This window comes from Micropterus salmoides, unplaced genomic scaffold, assembly GCF_014851395.1.
Source record: "Micropterus salmoides isolate LMB-PRFRI ecotype aquatic unplaced genomic scaffold, ASM1485139v1 Ms_hic_scaffold_13, whole genome shotgun sequence".
Classification (NCBI taxonomy): domain Eukaryota; kingdom Metazoa; phylum Chordata; class Actinopteri; order Centrarchiformes; family Centrarchidae; genus Micropterus; species Micropterus salmoides.
In genome coordinates this window covers 931,387-953,919 of record NW_024040374.1, presented here as the reverse complement: position 1 = coordinate 953,919, position 22,533 = coordinate 931,387, and the positions used below count along the sequence as shown (strand labels likewise).

The 22,533-nt window shown below is 41.2% G+C and overlaps 1 protein-coding gene across 1 annotated transcript in view; it reads right to left on the bottom strand.

The window, feature by feature from the left end:
* LOC119900219 (phosphodiesterase 4D interacting protein) overlaps positions 1-14,196 on the bottom strand; it is a 98,280-nt gene extending 84,084 nt beyond the window's left edge. Inside the window, 3 exon segments of the mRNA XM_038714991.1 lie at positions 6,857-6,924; positions 10,379-10,431; positions 13,707-14,196. Coding sequence (XP_038570919.1) covers positions 6,857-6,924; positions 10,379-10,431; positions 13,707-13,732 — 147 coding nt within the window. The 5' untranslated portion in view covers positions 13,733-14,196.
* Between the last annotated feature and the right edge of the window lie 8,337 nt (positions 14,197-22,533).

The following is a 22,533-nucleotide window of genomic DNA, read 5'->3' as shown; positions in this document are numbered from 1 at the left end:
TCAGAGCCACAGCTTGAGGGGTTGAACACACACACACAGTATTCTGACCTATTTTCAAATACCACAACAAAAACTACGAGAGCACAAGATGCGAGGAGGCGATAAAAAGACTCTGGAGATAAAGGGAATTAAAAGAAATCTGCCATTTTAATCACATGCTCACTTCATCCCTGCTGTTAACGGCAGGATCGGGTGTTCTGTCTGTTCTGCATTTGGTCTCTGCACAATACTGAGTACGATCCATTACTGCCATTCTGGTAATGGTAATCCAACTCTGACAGACCTTTCATAGCGTACGCGGCTTTTCAGAAGTGAACACTGAGAGCGAGGGCAAAATAACAGATTAACAACCCTAATTTGTCCTGAGGTTTTAATGGCCAAAATTATATGCAATCCTCCCCCCGTCTTCTATCAATCTAAGTGTCTCTGCGGTCGGTTTGAATTCACGTTTATAGGCAGCCATGTGCTTCCAATTTCTCCTGTGGACTAATAAAGGCCATTTGAGGAAGGGGCATTTTGATTGGGTGATTTTTCATTTTTTTTCTTCTTCTTTGAAAACCTCAGGACTGCAGAGCATAGATGTTTGACAGTTACAAATGCTGCTCTGGCAGGTTCATGTTTCTTGCAACCAGCCGGTTGGAGGATTGATTCTTTAAACTGACGCAAATGTGGAAAGAGGACAAACTGTACGAGCACACACACACACGGCCATAACCTGGATTCAATAATCCAGACTGCTCTATTAAGATGAGAGGACCAGCATTCGCTACCACTGTCAGAAAAACTTAATGTAAAGCTACAGTGGCAACGAAAGGTCAACAAACTTCAATCTGCTCCATCAGAATGTGGAACATTTTCAAAACAAGACCCTGACTGTTATGTCTCTGCTCTTTATTGAAAATCAGTTGTTTCCTTTTGTTATAGTTATAGAGAGTCTGAACTGTAAATATTGAAGCCCGCTGATGGAAATCAGATAAATCACAGTCTGAACTCTGGCCTGAAAATCACACAGTGGTAAGTTTTTTTATTCTTTGTCAGTTTCTCAATTCTAAGCACAGATGCACTCCTTACCTTATTTCATTTAAGAATTCAGGTTCCACATCTGTGTTTCGTGACACACATTCTCAAAGGAAAAAAAAAAAAAAGGTTTAGATTATGAGTGGGACATAACATCCTCTTCCCAGTCAACCAATTACAACCAATCAAAAGCCAGAAGCATCTCCTGAATTTGCTAACAAAATGCTATCAAAATTCAAATGAGCAAATTTCCGCTGCAGCCTCCACAATACCTGATCTACAAGAGGGATTAAAAAAAAAGTGCTAAAGTTCGAAGGAGTCCTAAGTGGACACAATATATTATCATCTGTTTTGCAAGGAATTTCCATTCTGCCACAATGTAGTGCGCCAACATGTCACCACCCTCTCTTGTCAATTCTCAAAGAATAGTGGCGCTAATCCCTGACATGACACAAATACAAAATCTACTGAGTGCATGGACACAGAACAGCTGACAGTTATGGAGAAAAAGAAGTGACTGCATTGTTAAAGGCTACAATATGACTGTAGATAGAAAAAGAGTGTCACACCACACAAGTGCAAAATGCTAACTAAATCACAAGTGAGCTAACTAGCTAGAAAGCTAATCAGCAGTTTTAAGACACCCAGACGTTCATACACCGGGTTGTTAAGAAATCTTATTGTGACCTTTCAGATAGGGGAAAAAACAATGTTCGGTGGGAATAAGATGACAAGAAACAGTATTTGTTTCTACAGTGATTGCTATCTCACAATACAGTTATTATAAAGGCAAGTAAAATAGAAAATAATGCTGGGTTTTGCCTGCTGAGACTGGAGGTACAGAATGTTGCAGCAATATTATTAATATGCCCATTTTAATGAATACATTTTGACATGTCACTATAAAAGAACAAAATTAATTATTTACACTTAAGAGATAATAAAATCATGGTGGGCCAATTTAGCTGATATTGTCCATCCTGGCTCACTGTCACATTTAAACAGAATGGAGTCCTCGTTAATGTGAGTAACACCTGCTTTTCTTATTATGTAAAGTCAAAATATGTTCAGTTAAAAATTTGAATTTTTATTTTTCAGTTTCTAATGTTTTACTTTATGATCCACGAATACTTTTGATACGGAAGGGGGATCCGAGCGGCCCCTCCAGACTTGGATTGATGAAATCTGGCTCAACGGCGCCGATCAAAGGAGTTCACTTTCCATTTGGGGTGAGTTCAATCACGAAACGTTTTGTTGGGGGCAGATGAGCGCAACAGAGACGGTAAATGGGGTGTTTAAAAAAAAATAAGTATTTAGAAGAAATAAATGTTGCCATAAGAGGCAGCTAAATGCACCAAATTAACCGACCGGCAGAAAGGTTGCTGTAGCAGGTGAGGCAGGACCCTGCAAAGGCAGAGACAGGTGCATGATTAGGAAGCTAATGCATTTATTATGTACTGAAATTATTTATAAGTGCATTTATCTACAGGTATATACATTAGGCTATGTATTTACATGGCCTATATATTAAACAACAGTTTGCGATGCATTATTGCACAAAAACAACATCCTTCTATAGCGAGGAATCTCTGAATGTTTTTATGTAAATTAGCGGTTAAGGTCAGTGGAGGTGATGGAGAGAGACAGGGTGATGATGACCCCAGTCATGAGGAGGGAGAGAAGAGGAGGGGCTGCACTCTGACTGACTCAGGCTTGTTCAGTGCAGAGCTGCCATGCTTGAGGAAGGCGTCATCCTGACGTTTCTTCAGCATAATGATTCACTGTATAAAACAAAAACACTAGTATGTATTAAAATAACTGTGAGCCCCCCAAAGGGCGCTTGCATAAAAGGCCTCTCCATCTCAAGGTCCCAGGCTGAATTTCAGTCCCAGTACACACCTGATACCTCTCACTGTCAACATAAATCATGTTTTTTGTTATTTTACTCCTACCTGACGTTTTTTCCCCCAATTTAAAAGTTGCTTAGAAGATTGGCGACCGCCTGATGTGTTCATATTTTCAACATCTAAACAAATGAAATGTGGGACTAGCAGTGCTAGCTTGGGAGCTACTAAGCTGTTCTTACAGCTTCTAACTGGTAATGTTTATGGTGTTAGTGTAGACGTTAGAAGAAATCTGTAATCAGTGTAAGTACCATGCAACACGTTTGACATCAAACAAAGCTCAGACATGATTTCCATTTTGAAGTTAGGTACAAAAGCAGGTTACAAGGCTCTGCAGGTTGTACAAGGCTCTGCAGGTTGTCACAGTGCAGTGAAATACAGAACGTCAATGGCTGAATCAAAGGTGGGGGGAAAAAACACATGATCAAAAAACCCTGAAATGTTCTTTGGAAAACTGAGCAGTGATAATTTAAAGTATGCTTTGTGGTAAATTGTGTGAAACATGAAAAAACCCTGGACTGGTCCTTTTAAAGGGTTTTTGCAGGTCTGCAACATATCGACTGTAATTCAAACACACAACATCAGCAATCTTGGCCCATTTTTCCTCATCCCTCCACACAAAGCCAGTGTTTAGGTTGCCTCCCAGTCTGCTGTCTGTGCTGTATGTCTGCATATAGCATGACTCATCCCTTCATCCCTGTGGGATAGTCAGAGGAAAACTTCAAAGGGAAGCTGCCGGGACATTATAATGTAGCCTCCAACCAACCAAGATCAGCTTTCTGCCTCTGCTTGTGCAGCTTCAGGGGGAAATATCTATTCATTCTGCAAATACAAAGCTTTATCGTTAAAGCTGTTACACCAGTTCAAGATGCATTTTAAGCACTTAAAGCTGCTATCTATGAATAAATCATCTATATATATATATATCTATATATCTCTATCTATCTATCTATCTATATATATCAAATAAACCTAAAAGCAACACAGTTACTGAGGGCGGAAACATTCTCCACAATAGAAAAGTGTTACACCTGCTCTGGTTGAAAAAGCCAGTCAAGTCCACACTGCACTGGCTGATTTGAATGAACAGCAGGTTTCCACACGTGGGAGCAAATCATCATCTTCTACACACATTACTTACTTCAGCAGCTCTGCCATCTTTACTGCAGTTTCAACATCCATCCTCAACATAAGTCCTAATTTATGTGTTTGACCTACTTTTGACTAACATGTCACAAAAATATGATTCAATGGTTGTATTATACAATGTCTGCAGGTCAAGGCCTTAATTAGCTCCCATATTTATTTCATGCGAGTCTTTCAGTTTATTTAGCCACAAGGCGATAACACACCATTTTCCAAACGTCTTGTGTGTGTAACTGCGACCCCTTATAGCAGGTTGGGTGTATCTTTGGCACAAGGTGAGTATGCACGGGTACATTCTCTTATACCTACATAAAAATAGCCAGAGATACAGATCATTGCCCGTCTTGCAGAGAAAGACTGTAGCCAATCTGCAGCAATACAACAGGACCCTACATGGCCACGATTAGATTAACTATTAGTTTGAACCAGCCTAACTTAGGATCCTGGATCAGGTTTTGGTTAGTAAGAACCTGGTAGACCCTTGAAGATGTGTTAATGTAACGTACACTGTTTATGGGAATTGCCAAAGGTTGCAAAAGAGGAGTTTAAGTGACATAAATGAGGTGTGATGCAAAGCTATGAAATATTTCCTCTTGATTCTCTAAATTACCATTAAAATGGCCTTTAGGTAAAAAAGTAAATTTTTCAGTTGCTGCTTTCTGTGTCTCAGAATCTCTACAGGAACAAGTGAATTTGATCTCATCCTGCTGTAGTTTCATAATTCAAATCATTTGACCTTTTTCCCCTAATGCAAGACGAACTCTCCACATCAATTCAACATTACTACAACCAGCACACACTGTCCCCCCTTCACTAAAAGCAGGAACAGGGTAATTACAGCAAGCACATCAGACCCATAATGCAGCTGGCAAAGCTCCCAGAATCCATTACTCTGGCACAGAACCAGAAGGAAACTACTGCTCCTATCTGCTCCGTCCAAAACCAAGCAGTAATGTAGAGCAGTCTGATGACCAGCAGGGTTAATCTTTCTGATAACACAATACAGGTATTGTCAATGACGTCTCATTCCCCTTTCTGTCATTAGACGACTGTTATGTGATCGTGGGTCATAAAGGCCATCTGGTAACTAAAGGAAGCAGTAATTTTGGTGCTTCAAAAATAAACTTTTAGTGCAGTTGTCGAATAACAGAAACAGAAAAATGAAACACCTTGAATGTGTGTGTCAGCCATGTTTCTGAAAGGTTGACACATAACACAGTTGAGATTTTCAGCAGTGCGTTGGTGAATCGGCTTAAAAGAGCGTCTTGGAAAAGCTCCAAAACCAACGTGGATGGAAGGACTACACGAACAAAAATAAGGATGTTTTGACGTCAACAGGATTGATATTGAAACCGATAAAAGCATTTCTTAATGTGATCAGCAGCAAATACATAAAGAGTTTCCCTTTTCATGTCCTTTCTTGTAAGTCATTGTACAGTGGGCCCTCCAGCTGTTAAAAACACAGCATCTCATTGCATTAAAACACTGAACTCAAATCTTCACATCCAAAAATGCCAGCAACACAAGCGTATAAACTACAATCAGCAGTTCCAGTTGATCACATCGGCTGACAACAACTACTGTAACTTGACCACAGTTATGCATGAATCCGGTCAGCCCTTTGTTGCGTGTCGCCCCAGATCTGTCTTCCAAGTTCACCAAGACATGTTGTTGTTGTGATGTTAGCTATAGCAGCAGGAGGGTTATGAGTATTTCTGTCCGGAGCTGCTGTGCTGGCTCTGGGACCGTCTCATGCTCTCTGCATGTTAGCTTTCCAGCTGTAGCCACAGCTTCTTAACCCACAACCTAGCTAATCTTCCATGACTTGCTTTGTCATTTTTCACTCTGTATCATGGTATTTGTCCTGGCAGTGGATTTCCCTACCCCACCTTTAATGTGCACTGTGCAGCTGTTTTTGTGTTGTGTTTGTTTTTAATTACCAGTATCAAGACCTGGGGCAAAAGGTAAAAAAGATGGAGTTGAAACATCCTTATAAGCCAAGTGTATACATAATGAGAGAAACATTAATACAGCCTGTATAAGAGAGTCAGAAGAGGAGGAGGATACGCTTTGACTCATGCAGAGTTTCAGTTGCCACATCATCTTCCCAAACACACCTACACAGTCATTACAACCGAGCAGTGACAAGCCTGGGGCCTCATTTATAAAACGGACTTAAAATCACTTTTCATTTTAAGTATGACTCACGCAGAAAACCACGTTTAAGTAGTTATTTATAAAACCTTTTCCTTAGACGTGGAAATGATCTTCTCTCTAGGCAAAGTCTAGACTGGATGTAAGAGATTTTCCTGCTGGTCATGTTCGGGTATTACAGTTTGGGACGCATGTGCGCCCAAGTCTGTGGTGAACTTTGCTTTGGCTTTATAAACAGTGTGACAGACATCATGACCTCAGCTTCCAAAAAGTTTGCTTTTCTCTTTTGGTCCATGGCTGTTCTGACTAAACCTCTTTTGTGAATTATATAAGAGGAAATTGCTGATTGTAAGGCGGGGTCTGTGAATTTTATAGATCACAGGTGTGTACGTTACAAATGGGCTTCTTAGAACCTGCGTAAGCAAGGTTTTTAATGGTCAGTGTCTTCTATGATTTATCGAGAACCGTCAGAAAAGTAATAATCTAAGAACAATTTTATAAATGAGGCCCCTGGACACTTCTGAAGCACACCGCCAAAGTTCTGCAAGCCAGCTCTTCTTCTCATCACAACTGCAGTATCAAACTCTTAAACCTTATCATACAGCATGTATCATGTGATTCACACATGTCCTTACCTGTTCAAACTCTCGGAGGCTGTGCATCTGTACCGGTGGGCCTTTATCTGTCTCATCACATGAGAAATCTGCACAGACAGAAAAACAAATCACACATAAAGAAAAAAGCAAGTGGTAATTGAGACCATCTTTCTCAATATTCCTTTTCCAACCTGTAACTTTGTTTCCCATGGCCCATATGTTTAAGAACTTTGTGAAGCTTTATTTTTAGGTTCTTCCCGCGGATTCCACTGTATTTTTCAAACTAGGATTTTTCTCAGATAGTTGTCATTAGAAAGGCAACAGCAAAAACACCTACGTAATTTTTACAAGTTGTTTGGTAGGAGAGTGACGTTAGTGATTGTGGGAACTCCATGGGTTGCTTTTAAGTTTCCGTGAACATGAGATACAAGTTTATACAGCAGCTGACAGTCTGAAACTGAGTTTCTGCTGAAAGTCCTCCTGTGTCACTTTGTAGTTGTTCACTTTGTTCCCCTGAGCTCACTGTGATCTTGTTTCATCTTTCGGCTGTGTGTTGCATCATCGAATCCTGTGTTCCACCTTTAGTTTTTTGTAATCAGCTGACTCAAAAATAGTATTATTAGAGGTGAGGGGTAAATTAGCATAAGGAAACCAACACATTCTCTCTCCCGGCTCGTCACATAAATGGTACCCCTTTTGCGTCATTTAAACCTCCGCGGTCAAGTGAGCAATGCGTAGCAACAACAAATATGCAACGTCCGGTTAGACTTTCAAATTAAAACACTAGTTATTGAAACATCGCCATTTTGAAACGGCACGTTATTAAAGTCCTGAAATGTTGCAGTTTGGTCAAGTTTAGGCAACAAAACTACTTGGTTATGGTAAGGAAAAGATCGTTAATGTTGACTTTTTGTTTCACACAAGACACGAACCCCGGTCTCCTGGTTCAAAGTCCGGGTTCTGGCCCTCCATCCACCCCTGTCACCTCTTTACTCAGTCTTTTCTGTTAAATATCACATACCTGTCTTTACCGTCACAAACTGACGCTACAGGCCCCCCCCCCACTGCGTTGAACTATGACGCTATAGGGATCCCCAGTGCGTTACAAACGGACGCCGATGGGTCTTGACCATACACGGGTTGAGGAAACAGAAAACAGCAAAATGGTGGTTACTGTCCCTAATCCCTTTCAGGGATTCTGTTACTGTATCCGACGTCTGACCATGAAAAAGCATGATACAAGAGACTCAATAGAGTTAGGCCAATAGATTCAGTAACATATTCTGTTGACTGTCAACAACTATGTATTTGAGTCTTAACATGTTTCAACACCAAATTTATACTGAGCTTGACAGTTAAATCTTGACCTTGAAAACAGCCGCTGGCAAACAAATCTCCACTCAACTTTTGACTGAATTAGTTGTCTTGGAACTGTAGATAGAAATTATTCTGAGTACTTTCAGGACTTCTCATGCATCCTGGCTAATGAATGGAGCTTGTCAGGTCATTCCAAACTTACTTTGCTGATGAAGACAGCAGGATACGGTTGAAAGCTCTAGTGTAAGCAAAAGCTTACAAGCAAAAGCTTGAACCATGAGTGGAGTTTTTCTTTTTTAATGGAAGATCAGCAGCATTTTCAGAAAAGCACACACAAAACGTAAATCCTTACTACACGCAGTAAAAATGTTCCACTGTTGCTGAGAATCATCAGTCTAACAGAACAGCAGAAATCCAAACACCTCTGGGCTTTCTGAGCAGCATCTCTGAGACGTCCTGATCAACCCTCGCCTCATTATAACCCTATTAAACCTGAATTTATGGGCCGTGTCCACACTCATACACACACACACACACACACACACACACACACACACACAACCGACATGGTATATTTGAGTCCAGCTGAAACACTTCCAGAGGTCTTAAGACGTCTCAAAGCCAAACTTATCCTCTCTAAAAGGCTAGGAGCGTTCCCAGAAAACTCCACACAGGAGGGATTTGTACAATAGTTCGTGTTTTATTCCTTTAAAAGTGGGGCCAATTGGTCCGCAGTAGAATAGGGGCGGGGGTGGTGGAGTGCCAGATTCCCGAGGGGTGTAATCAGGACGTCTTTGGCAGAGCGCAGGTTTCTGACGGTTCCTTAAAATTGCGGCACATTAAATATTATTAAAATGCTGCTCTGTAACATGAAGTTAGAAGGTATTCTGAAGCAGGACCTGGGAAGTTAACTGCTGCAGCGCCTGGAGCAGGCCAGGGTGCAAAATATTACACAACGCTGCTACGAATGACGCAGTGGTACAACCATGCAAACACACGCACACATAAAAATGTTGTGTTACTGTATTTGTGAGGACCCTCATTGACGTATTCCCTTTGTCTGAACCCTAATCCCAACCAAACCACACATGAATGTCTAGCCTTAAAAGAATAGCTTAATATTTTCTCTAAAACTGCCCTCTGTCCTTTGTACATTCATGTTTGTGCACAGGTTGAACAAGTGAGATCAAACGTGTTCATTAGTGAGCTTTAGAGATGGCGGTAGATATATTTTTGAACTTTGAGCAGAACCAGACCAACTGTTTCCCCTGATTCTTGTCTTTATGCTGACTACATCCTGAATCCAGCTCTGTACTTCACACACAGACATGAGATTGATATCCATCTTGTCGTCTCCAAAACAAAACAAATAAGCATATTTTCTGAAATATTGAACTGCAATTCAAGACCAAGACAGAAGAAATCAGATATCAGTAACGTTTGATGAAAATGGCCCAAATGATGGTTCAAACATCTAATTCTCTGTGATTTTTATTCCTATTAACAATATTAAAAATTATATTTTACTATAAATTCTGAAAGGACCATGTAATTATGTACTAATTACAGGGAAAGTGCTCACTTGGTGCACTTAACGCCAATTAACTGCCATTTCAACCCATAGAGATTATGAATATAATATTGAATAATATTTTTACAGTCATTGAGACTTTTTGCAGTTTTTATAAGGAAATCAACATAAACTCCAAATAAATATATATCTATGGTTCTTTCTTAAACCCATAAATAGATGAGTAGGTATTGTATCCAAATGTTGTTTGTACCAAATTACACAGGTTTTTTTTTCAAAGAAATATCCTAGAAAATTATAAGGCAATTACAGAACATGTAAAATTACCAAAAATTAAAGACCTTTTTTCTCTTTTGTGCTATTGTAAGTGTAGCCAAAGCTTTCAAACAGCCAAAAGTACGAGTGTGTGTGTGTGTGTGTGTGTGTGTGTTCTACAGTATTAAAGGGGTGGTGGCTGTTACCAACACACTCAGTCATTCATAGACTCATAGAGGCTGCAGACTTTTACTTCTACAAATGGCTGATTAGTCAACACGGGAGTTTGCATGAGGCTGAGGGTGGAAAAACTGTAATATGTTTAATTTTTCCTGGAAAAATAAACCCGTAAACTCTACTTAGTACGACAAAGAACACCTTGATTAGAGACGGGAGAATTTAAAAACCTGAGTGAAGCATCAATCAGAGCACTAAAAATATTTGGGGTATTTACTTACCCATCATAGGTCCAATGCTCTTCGGCCTGGCCCGTTTGTCTCCACCACAGTGCCTGAAACAAAAGACAGCTATCAGACTCAGCGTTGGTCCCATGTGCCTTCACCAGCAGCAACACACTGCTCCTTCCCCCTCCCACTAAAACCTGTTTTTCCAGATTTATGGTAATTTACAATTTTTTCACCAATACCCTACCTGCCGGTGTCTCGTCTGCTTCACATGTCACTAAAAATGTGGTGAGTTCTCAAAACACACAAGAGGGTCAAAAATAGTCCTGGATGAGCAGAGCTTCCACTGACATGTCAGAGACAGCAGGCACACTCACACACTGGTGGTGGAAACTGAGTCAGCGCATGCTTTAAGTCACACAGCCATCACTCATCAGCTGAGAAACAGTAAACAAAGACGGAGAGTGGAGGAATCCATGAAAACCTTCCATCAACTGGTCAAGACTTTATTAACAAATGAAAGGGCTTTCTGAAAAGTATTTATAACTCACAGAGTCATAAATTTTTTCTTTACCTAATGAAAAAACTTAATCAGTTGGTAAAAGGTTTTTCTTTAATATATCCTTCCCTAAAAAGAGTAAAAATAAAGGCTGTTGTAGCTTCTGAGATTCACTGTAGCACTGTCTCAACGTGGCTTAAAGTTGGTCAATAATGAGTCTTTTAGGATCAAAAGGAACATGTGCTGGATTTTCTCCCCATTAGCACTTCCTCTGAGCCTTTTATGAATAATCAATGAGCAAGATTAAGTCAAAGCAGATCGCGCCGGGCTTCTTTTATTAACTAAAGTGAAGATCAGGCAGATGAGGGAGCTTCACGCCAGGGTGAGAATCTAATGAGCCCCAATTCACTGTCTCTGAATGACACAGGAATCAAAGGCTTTCAGAGCAATGAGTGGATTCATTTTGACCACCTAGGTGTGCTAGTTAGTCGGCACTAACAGCGACCTCCGTGCTGGTCTGAACAAATTGGTGATGACAGCTGGAGGAGTGGCTAACGGCAGGAGATGTGAGTAAATGAGCCCTGTGTGACAATAGAAGCTGAGTAGACAACAGCGAAGGCATCCAGCAGCTGTGAGGCAGCAGACAAACTGAACACTGATCGACAGGCTCAAGTTGTTGCCCGTGAACAACATATGGGCTCTAATGTGTGGTTGCTCGTCATCAAACAAATCTGCAAATCAGCTCCCTGTTCGCTAATGTTTCACAACACACCCCTAACCTACAGTAGGTCGGGGTCTCTTAGAGGACACTTCATGACTCATGAAACTCACGCAGAAAGGGAGCCAACGTCTTGAACCCTGATTTTCCTCTTAAAGCACATTTCATGGCACAGTCTGTGACACATATGACATGCAGATTCGGTATAATGACTAATAAATTCTGAATAATTGTCACAACACTTCCTTGAAATCATATGTAGCAAATATGGGTGATAAATCAGCTTATTATTGGTGTTGTGAATGGATCTTCTCTTGTTAAGTTTTTGTGTCATTTCTACAGTATCCGGTGTTAATCAAGTAAAAATACAGATTATAGATTTATAGTTTCTAAAACAGAAAGATTTACTTGAACGGTTTGCTTAAAAAAGAAAAGAAAGCAATGGTTAGGGCTGTGAGACCCGACTTTGACCATTTTAAAAGAAAACTGCTCAGTTGTCTGAACAGCCACTGACATGGGCCAACCAAGCTAAACCAAACATAACGAGCAAAGGTTGGCCAAAGATGATCAACAATGGTCTACTGGAGGTAACCAGCCTACCGTGGTGTGCAGAGGCCTAACACAGTTACTCAGTTTGAGCTCTGGAAAACTGGCCTTGGTTGAAGATACTTTCGCCTCTCATCCAAGAAGCTTCTTCACTTTTCTGAACTCAGCAGATAAAGCGACTTCAGCAAACTGCGGACTTGTGCATCATCTTTAGAAGAGGCTTCCTTCTGGGACGCCAGCCATGCGGACCAGTTCGATACAGTGTGCGGCGTATGGTCTGAGCATTGACAGGCTGACCCCCCCCCCCTCTTCAACCTCTGCAGCAACGCTGGCAGCACTCATACGTCTATTTCCCAAAGACAACCTCTGGATATGTCGCTGAGCACGTGCACTCAACTTCTTTGGTCGACCATGGCGAGGCCTGTTCTGAGCGGAACCAGTCCTGCTGAACCGCTGTATGGTCTTGGCCACCGTGCTACAGCTCAGTTTCAGGGTCTTGGGAATCTTCTTCTAGCCTCGTTCATCTTTATGTAGAGCAACCGTTCTGTTTTTCAGAACCTCAGAGAGTTCTTTGCCTTGAACTTCCAGTGACCAGTGTGAGGGAGCGTTAGAGCGATAACACCTAACTTAACACACCTGCTCCCCATTCACACCTGAGACCTTGTAACACTAACGAGTCACATGACACCGGGCAGGGAAAACGGCTCTTTGGGCCCAATTTGCACATTTTCACTTAGGGCTGTGCTCACTTTAGTTACCAGCGGTTTAGACATTAATGCCTGTGTGATGTGTTCTTTTGAGGGGACAGCAAATTTACACTGTTATACAAGCTGTACACTCACTACTTTACACTGTAGCAAAGTGTCATTTCAAAAGATATAATCATATATTTAAAAATATGTGAGGGGTGCTTATGTGAGATACTGTATCTTCGACCAGTGCCCAGTTGCCCTCGATTTGAAGTCCTGATTATATCCACAGTTGAATATTGAAGTATTCAGTAACACATCTTGTGATATTTGATTTAGTCAGTATTGTCCTGTCCTATGATATGAAACATGTTTAAAATGACTGGAACTTTACATCCAGAATGGAAATATTCTCACATATATATATAATTTTAACTCCCCGTAAACATAAACCCACATAAGTTCATTTTATACTGTAGTAGAGATCCTTAAGTTTCCAAAATTACCAAATAAGGAAACTCTTAAGGTGTTAAAACACATTTCTCAATACCCCAACATATTATTATTACATTATTATATTATTATATAACACATGACTGCATAACAGACAGGAGGAGGTTAAAATGACAGTGAACACATAATTCAGGGGTTTGCTTTGAAATGAGCTCAGCCAATAGCTGCCTATCATCCAGATCACCACATGTGGGAGTCGAGACCTTATTATGTAACCCTGGCACAAAGGTCCTCTTTTCATTCTAAGGTAAAGAATACTTGACTTTATTTATCTGCATTCACTGCAGAGGAGATGCTTTTCTATTCACATTACATTCATGAATGCACACCCACACATGCACACCACGGTACACAAACCACACACACTCACCAAGCCGACCCCCATGACTCATCACAAGAGCTGTTGTCATCACTTACCTTCCTCTGTAAAGATATCCACTCATCTTTCAGATGGGTAAATAAAAAAAAAGCACTAATATACTTCAGTGGCTCCAACAGCTGCTCTCATGCTGTCTCCTCAATCCTCAGGTGAGTTGGGGTCTGACTGGTCTCCACAGACCTGAACACATCCGTTTATCTTCCAACCACAAGTAGAGCTCCAGTAGACAGTCAGACGCTGTCAAAATACTGAGCTGGTATAAATCTTCCAACCCGTTGTTTCTGACTCTTCAGCCCCAGAGCAGAGTTGCCACAGTCAGGCTGTTTGGCCACGAGGCTCCCGGAGGAGCGAGCCAAGCACCCAGGCGGTCATTTGACGTGGCAGCGAGCAGCAGCAGAGAGAGGAGGTAAACACCAGTGGGGAGCAAAGGTACACACACAGACTGCCTGGTTCAGCATGAAAGAGTGATCTGTTTCAGCATGCTCCAAAACAGACGCTTCACTAGGTGTGTGTGTGTGTGTGTGTGTGTGCGTCAGCATGTGTACAAACCACACCAACGTCTTCCTGCCATTGCTTGTAAAACAGTCACTAAACTGTCAATTGACTATTTGCCTCAGGTATTTTTCTAAGGCAGGGTGGAGCACATGAAGGGCACCCGTGTGTGTGTGTGTGTGTGTTTATGCATCCCCTCCTGCCCCTGCAGGTGTGTACATGTTGGAGCAGGCTTCCAGCAGGTAAAACAAGGTATGAATCCAGACACTAATCTCCTGCAACACAAAAAAACACACTGAGCTGCTTTACATTTTTGCCTGCAGATCATGCACACACACACACACACACACACACACACACACACACACACACACACACACACACACACACAGATGACAGATTTGAGGATCTTTCTTATAGAACCACATTAGCCTTTTATCACTCTCTTAGAAAACCAGTTCAAAAGACAAACAGTGGAGCTGTATTGACTGGATTCAAACAGACAAGCAGCCCATTCAGACTGGTGCAGGGAGTTCAGGATCAAAGACAGACAGCGGCGGGCCGGAGTCAGCAGCAGAGGTCTGGATCAGCGTCCATGAAATTCCTCCTCAGTGCTTCTACAAACAGGAGGGTGTGGTCTCCTTGAGTGTGCCTATTCTGGAAAAAATCCTTTAAATTAATCTAGCATAATCTAGTGATTTGGGGTACTTTAACTCATTACTATACATCAAATTGTGCCTTTGTGAGGCTGTCTGAGTGTTTTTGATCATAGTATAGCTAGAAGTCTGATTCTGACCTTCTGCCATTTGCCATTATAATTCCCTGCTGCTTTTTGTTTTCCATCCATCCATCCATAATCTATAACCGCTTATCCATGCAGGGTCGCGGGGGCTGACAGCTGACATTGGTTGAGAGGCAGGGTAAACAAAGGACAGGTCGCCAGTTCATCACATTGCTGACACATAGAGACAAACAACTATCCACACACTCACATTCACACCTAAGGGCAATTTAGAGTCACCAGTTAAACTACCTGCATGTTTTTTGCTTTTTATTTTATTACTGAAAATACTGTTTCAGAAGATGTTTCAAATGAAAACACTTTGGTTGCATGCAAGTAAACATTCAAGTGTGGAGAGCAAAAGACACAGAACGCATTAGCCGAAATGCCCCAAAACATCGGCCGTGGCTGCCAGAGGCTAAATTGTTGTCAGACGAGTTTCGAGGTCCAGATGGGTCCGAGATTGACGGCTTCCTAACTCACTATAATATAACGTTAATGAGATACCAGAACTTGAATAAGAAGAGGAAACGATGAGTGGAAACAGATCTGTTTGACAGTTTTCAACACTTAAACACGCCTGAAGCATACAGACTTGTGAGAGACAAGAGACAACCTGCTGCATTCGAATCTGTGGGTGATTGAGCCATAAAACTTGCTGAAGACTGAACACAAACACCTGCAGTGTGGGGGAGTTAAGCTTTTTTGCAAAATACATTCCAGATTCAAGACTGCGTTCTGTGGAGCCTGCACATTGAAACACCTACATGCACTGTTGGCTCGGGTTATAATTCAAGGAATCTCTCTCCCTCCCTTTCTTAATCATTTCTCTCTATCTGGACCAGAGCAGAGGTATCCTCGCATACCTGCCTCACATTCCACACATTCAGACGGCTCACTCAGGAGCACCGAGAGGCTGTGGGAGTGCAGGCACGCGGGCTTAGCTGGCCTGCAACGCCCCAGGTCCAAGCAGGGGCGGAGACAGACCCTCAGCGGTTGGACTGGGAGCCAAACACGTTATGCAATCTGCCAAAACAACAACCGATTTACTGCTCAGTTCACTTGGAGTCTTGGATGTTTATTATTGTGTTTTCAACTTACTTTCTGTCTTCTTGGGTTTATAGTCTTAAGACGGAGGTTCATAACCTGGGAGATAGGCAAGGTGAGGGGCCATGAGCGTTGAAGGGGTAGTTTAACCAAACCTCCTCCTGAGCAGGTCTGGTTCACAGCGTAAGTTGCCGGGGTTACAGACCTAGAGTTTATCTGATCTCGCTCTCTGAAACCGAAAACTCAGAGCTTCCCTCATCTCGGGCTCAACTTTTAGTAGAGTTTTCACTAAATCCGCTTTCTGAAACAGGGCTCTGGTAATCACAGACAGGAAACAAGGTGGAACAAGTGCACCAAAGTATACAAAATAAAACAGGAAACCACACCCTGAAAGTTAAGAGTTCAATAAAATAGCAAAACAGATTTCTGCCTCCTTTAAATTTGTGGAAAAACTGGATAGTTTTTCTTCTTTAGGACTCTAAAGAGTATTCAAATCAAACAAACTGAGAGGGAAACATCACTTTTTGGTTGAATTGCTTGCAACTCATAGACTTCATGGTTGTCACATACAGTTTAAGGCTGGACTTGCAACAGGCAATTCTTAGTTGTATTATTCCGTAAATGTGTCCAGATGTTTTCTGAGACAGTTCCCATCCACATATGACTTCAGTAAGTGTTTCATAATCCATCTCTGTTACAATTGGGTGATGTTACAATTTAACTGTGAGTGAGACGAGGTGACATGTCTTCCTTGTTTAAGCCTTAGATTGATTAATTTTCCCTTCTCTCATTTTATTACGTTTGTCATTTTACTTTACTTTAATTGCATCTTTTCCCTCACGGATGTCCATTATGGCTAGATTATTATTCAGCTGTTCTGCTGCAGGAACTTTTCTCAGTTTTGATGATGAAAGTGAAAAGTTTAGAATCTCAGTCAGAAAGCTTCAGATCAGATTCTCTAACATTTACCTAATTCTCTATAGCAGAGTGGTTGTGATCAGATAACTTGAGACCTATTCTGATGATCTAAACAGGGTCAGAGACAAACAATGAGACCATGTGAGCTTGTTCAGGATTTAGAATCACTCAAGCAGGGTGTGACACACTGAGTTCATCACAAAGTTATCCAAGATGCGTGATGTTAGAGGGTTGTTATTTAGTTCTAGGTGGTGACAGGCCATCCTATAAACTCCCTGGCTGAGTGAAGGAGGGAGGGAGTTACAGTAAGAGAAGAAAAAAACAGTGAGGAGACAGATGTGAATGAGGGGAAGAGGGGCAGTCTTCTGACACACACCCTGTAATTATCCTGATCACACCTTTCCTCCACCCTTCTCTCACTCTTCCCTCCTTATTTCCTCCCCTTTTTCCATGTCACCTTCCATGCCTGTGTTCCTCCCGACTTCCTCCGTGTTCTTCTCTGTTTAAGCAGCTGTCTGCAGACAGCAGCTGTGGCAGCAATCACAAAAGCTCCATCTCCTACACTGTCTACTTGCAGACTAAATACTATAAAGCTGCACCTAAAGTCATTTCACACACACACACACAGGTAAATTCAGACTGCACACAATTATCTGTAGACGGAAAACATTGTTTACAACCTACAACTGAGCCGACAATTAGTGCCAACAAAAGCCGTGTTATGACCAAAGGAACTATACACCAGACCTAGGAACTCACTGCATTTCCACCGGAGGTCTAGGGTCTTTATTTTACCCCACAAAAAGTCCCTGCTCGGGGGGGGGAGCTTGCCTTGCAGTGAATTTCTGAAAGGACAAGTAGAAGCTACTGGCTTTAACTGAGAACTGTTTTTCTACGACTGCTCCTCTCTTTTCCACCGCTGTTTGCAAACAAATAAATCACAATCAACGTTCAATCGTCAATGTCCACCTGAGATTGAACGTCGGCATTCAATTTATTGCTCGGAAACATCAGCCAGCGTGCAGCGGTGTGTTTACAGCAAACAGCTGATGGAGTAACTGGATCCAGAGTTGTTGTTTAAGTTTTCATCAGTCACAGCTGATTACAGCAGGTAATAACGCTCGTTAAAGATAATGTTCCTCTGACGTTCAGGCAACACAGACGTGATGCTGCAGCTGATCTGCAGCTCTTGTTGGCTGGAAATGTTTTAATAGCCTTCCAAACTGTCGCAATAGTATTTTTGCTTTTAAAAAGTTGATGGCTTTATCCAGTTTGTTATTAAATTTGTAACAAATTTTATCATGTGTCTCTTCATTATACTCCCACAAAAAAAGCTGGTTTTAATGGTCAAGCAAAGCCTGTAGTTAGTGTCGTAGTACTCGAGACCGGTCTTGGTCTTAAGACCACTTTTTTATTGGTCTTGGTCTCGTCTCAGACTCGACCGCATTTGCACTCGGTCTTGTCTTGGTCTCGGACATTGAGGACTTGGGATTTTATTTCAAGACCATAACTTTGGGAATATCAGTAATTTGCTTTTGCGTTGTCTGAGTTATTTGTTAACATCCTAACTTTGATTGGAAGTAAAACATATTGCTATGCATATTCAAATGCAACCAATAACGACCAATAATTAACGACTCATGTCACCCCCTCCTGCGATGCTTATGTTGATTTCAGCTCTTAGTGTTTGTATGTGGGTGTTTTAATGGGAATGTGGATCTTTCAGAACACTTGAGAAGCACCTACGATCTCGTTCCACATTTTATTGCGTGCCTTGCAATGCAGGGAACTGATCTTGGTCTCGACTGCTCTCAGCCCTAAAAGTCTTGGTCTTGTCTCGGTCTCGATGAACTCTGGTCTTGGTCTTGACTTGGTCTCGGTTTGAGCGGTCTTGACTACAACACTACCTGTAGTTTTTCATTATATTCCAATCAAATCTGATGTTTATTTATAAATGTTGCTCATGGATAGCGGTTACAAATAACGATGCCTGTGCATCGCTTTGGACGGCCTACAGCCTACGTCAGCTGGTTAATATTCACAGTTAGTTAAGAGATCTAAAAGTCCCCAGATCCCCAGCTAAAGCACACTAACAGGAAGTAGAGTCAGTCAGCTTGCAGGCCACGCAAGTATCAACAAATCACATCACAGGGAATCATCAACTTCAGCAATGTAACTCATGACAGGATACAAAATATTTTTTCACTCATAACTAACAACATCTACATTCTAGATGTCAAAGACAACACAATGATGTTTAATAGGCTAAATCTAAAGTATATACAGGATCTGCATGCAGAAACAAAACTGCATTCAATACAAGTGGCTCACTTAAATTCTAACAATGAAAAGGAATTATTTCAGTTCAGGGATATAAAGAGGAGGAGTATTCTTTCAGGTAACTTCAAAGCTGTACTATTTACATGTTTTGCCTTGTTAGCTGGCTTGCAAGCACAGGTAAGCCTATATTTGGGAATAAGAGTTGGAGGTTCACTGTGAGGATCAGACGTTTAGAGAGCTGCGAGCAGAAGATAGCTATTTACGATCAGAATATACCTCCAAAATGTGGCTGCTCGAGTAATTAATAAAGTAATGAGTGAGTGAGCACATTTCTCATGCAGCTTGCCCAGCACTGCCCCTGACACCTGCTAAACTAGTTTTTTCATCATCACTAGTTTTTGTTTAGAAATTTAAATCTCACTGTTCATTGTGATCTCTGGGAGGTGAATTTGCTCCCACTGCATCCCCAGTAAAATCTGCCATAGCTGTTTGAATTTTTCAAACGTCCAAACCCAGAAACTTTGAGATCACTCTCATGATTATCAACGCAGCTGTTCTCTGATCAGTTAATACCAAAGGAGAACACGGGACGTGTCCATGTTTCTCTGAACGCAGTGATTTCTATCAATTTTATATTTCACCCAGAGGTTTAGATCATGGTGGTGGAGAAGATTTGAGTAACCGCACCCGACATTAGAAACTCATCTGAGTAATTGGACTACATCTACAACATCTGACATACATGTGACGTACGAAAATCCTTCTCTGTTGCAGCTACATTTTGTGGCTCAGGGCAATAAACAGCTTTTTTACATGCCCTCGCCTGGAGCAACATCATTTTATTCAATGTTCCAAGTGAGCTTTAGAGGTACTTTCTAAATCTTTCTCCACCACCATCTGTAGAGTCGGAGGTTAAGGCCTGCTCACTCTCCCAGATCAGATCCAGGGCCTGTGCACCATCCCTCTGTTGGGAGAGATATAACTGTCTAATTACCTTGGCCATCTCTGTACAAGCTGTCACTGAGTCTCTTTCACAATGTGCAGTGTGTTTACAAAGCCAAGAGCCTGTCAGAGAGAGCAAATGATAATCCACATCCACAAAACTTCATGCTGGTGTTATACTAATCTAACCGACTGATGATTTCAATGTAGAATCCTGCAGCACCCAACACAGTAGATGTGAGTTGCAGATCTTTGTTTGGTTCAGTGTGAGCATATGGCCATTATTATTTCCCTGCATATGTTTTCACTAAAATCTAGTCAGCAATCAAAAGCATTTATTATTAATATGCATCGTGCCAACCCCCATCAAAGGCTCATGTTACTAAACACCCCTTTTACAAATAATCAATGACCCAGTGTGATGTTTTGGCTCAAATAATAACAATAACCTCTTATGCAGCAGCAGAGTGTTCAAAGGATTTACGGCAGTAAAAATGTAATATTGAGAAAATGACCTCTTGTGATTATACTTATTTATTTCATTCTTGTCTTATTTCCTTTCTCAAAAATCCCAAATATTGGAGGTACAAGATTTTTACTTTTTAGATAAATTAAATTTTAACAGTATGAAGTACTGAAGTAAGTATACTTCAAATATTTATATAGCTTCATCACGTCTGCCTCTAACAGCAGTAGTATTAAAGTAAAAACACAATGTGCCATGCCTGAAGACTGCCTCTAGTGAAAAAGGTGATAGCTTTTTGCTTATTGCCTATGGTTTGAAATCACAAGCTGAAAATAGCTTCTGCTTGTTTTTGATGACTGAAAATATAATAGACAGGTAGATGCCAGTGTGAAGGCTGGTTATACATTTCCAGTCTGGTTAGTGTTTAGCATAAGGATAAAGCAGGTCAAAGTACAGCACAGAGATGACTGAGCCCCACATGAGTTGAACAGACTGACCCTCTGCTCACACACCAACCAGGCCCCAGCAGAGAAAGACTTTATATTAAGGTAATATCCTGCACAGGCCTTTTCATTGGTCCATTTCATGTGATGTATTATTGATCACCTGAAGGCACATAAGGCACTGTGGCCTCACGGCAAGAAGGTCTTTGGTCATCCCAGGCCTGTCTGTGTGGAGTAGCATGTTCTACCTGTGTTTGTGGGTTTCCTCCCGGTGCTCCGAGTTCCCCGCCATCAAAAACAGTACTAGGAGGACCAAGGCACTGACTTGGAATTGAAGTTGGTTCCCAGGTGCTGTACAGTAGCTGCCCACTGCTCGTAGCACTTAGGATGGGTTAAATGTAGAGAACGAATTTCACTAGATACTATGAAACATACATGACAGTATTACTGTAATAAACTTGATTTGATTTGATAAATATAGCCCAGGCTTTTAGTTAGCTTTAATCATACCCTCACCCGGCCTGTATTTGGGACAGGCATCTATTTGGGACGCCTCTAATTCCTTTAACATTGTCAAAAGTTTAAACACATGTGTATACGCGACATAGGACTAGCTCAAGCAGGCGACCCAGTGGACTTTCAGAGGTTTTATACATCCAAAGAACTTCTATAAAAAACAGACAAGGCTTCTAATTGAGACCTGCGTTTATTTGTCAAAACATGCAGCCCCACCAGGCCAGTAACAGGGACAGGCGTTTATCTGTGAATAGGCTATTTAATCGAAGTTTTGTATTGTATAAAGGTCACATGATAAGGTTTGCATGAAAGGACCATTAACAATTAACATGTTAACAAGGGACACATGGGGCAAAACACTTCAGTGGCCAATCAAATAAGTGCAAGAGCACATTCCTAGCAGATTGCTTTGTAATGTGAACACGGTTTTTTGTTTCCCTCATGATCATTGCAATAAACTAGTTGCCACCATGATGACAGTTGTAAAAGCGTGTATGAGAGTATTACAAAGGCCTTGCAGTGTTCTGCATCTGATAAGCATTAAAATTCACAGATGTGTTACTAAAACTGGACTTCCTGGATCGTATTTTATTATTTCAACTGTGCCTGAAGCAACACAGCCTCTTGCATTGTTTTAACCCTCTTTACATGTGAAAACAACACGCGTCAATGCTAGCATTTTTTTTAGGGATGTTTTCTCAAAGACCGTTTTCCACACTGAAATGCCAAAATAATATGAAAAAGGCAAAATATTGTCTTCTTCATGCAACAGAACCCCAACTAGGGGTGGGCGATATGGCCCGAAAATAATATCGAGATATTTCAGTGTATTTCTGCGATGATGTCAGTATTTGACACACAAGGTTCCCCCAAGCGTTAAGTAAAAGTTGACTTATTTCAAATTTAAAGTTACATAACGTTACATGTGTGATTTAGGTCACGTAATTTAGCCTGCTTATTTCAACCAAAACTATGATCTA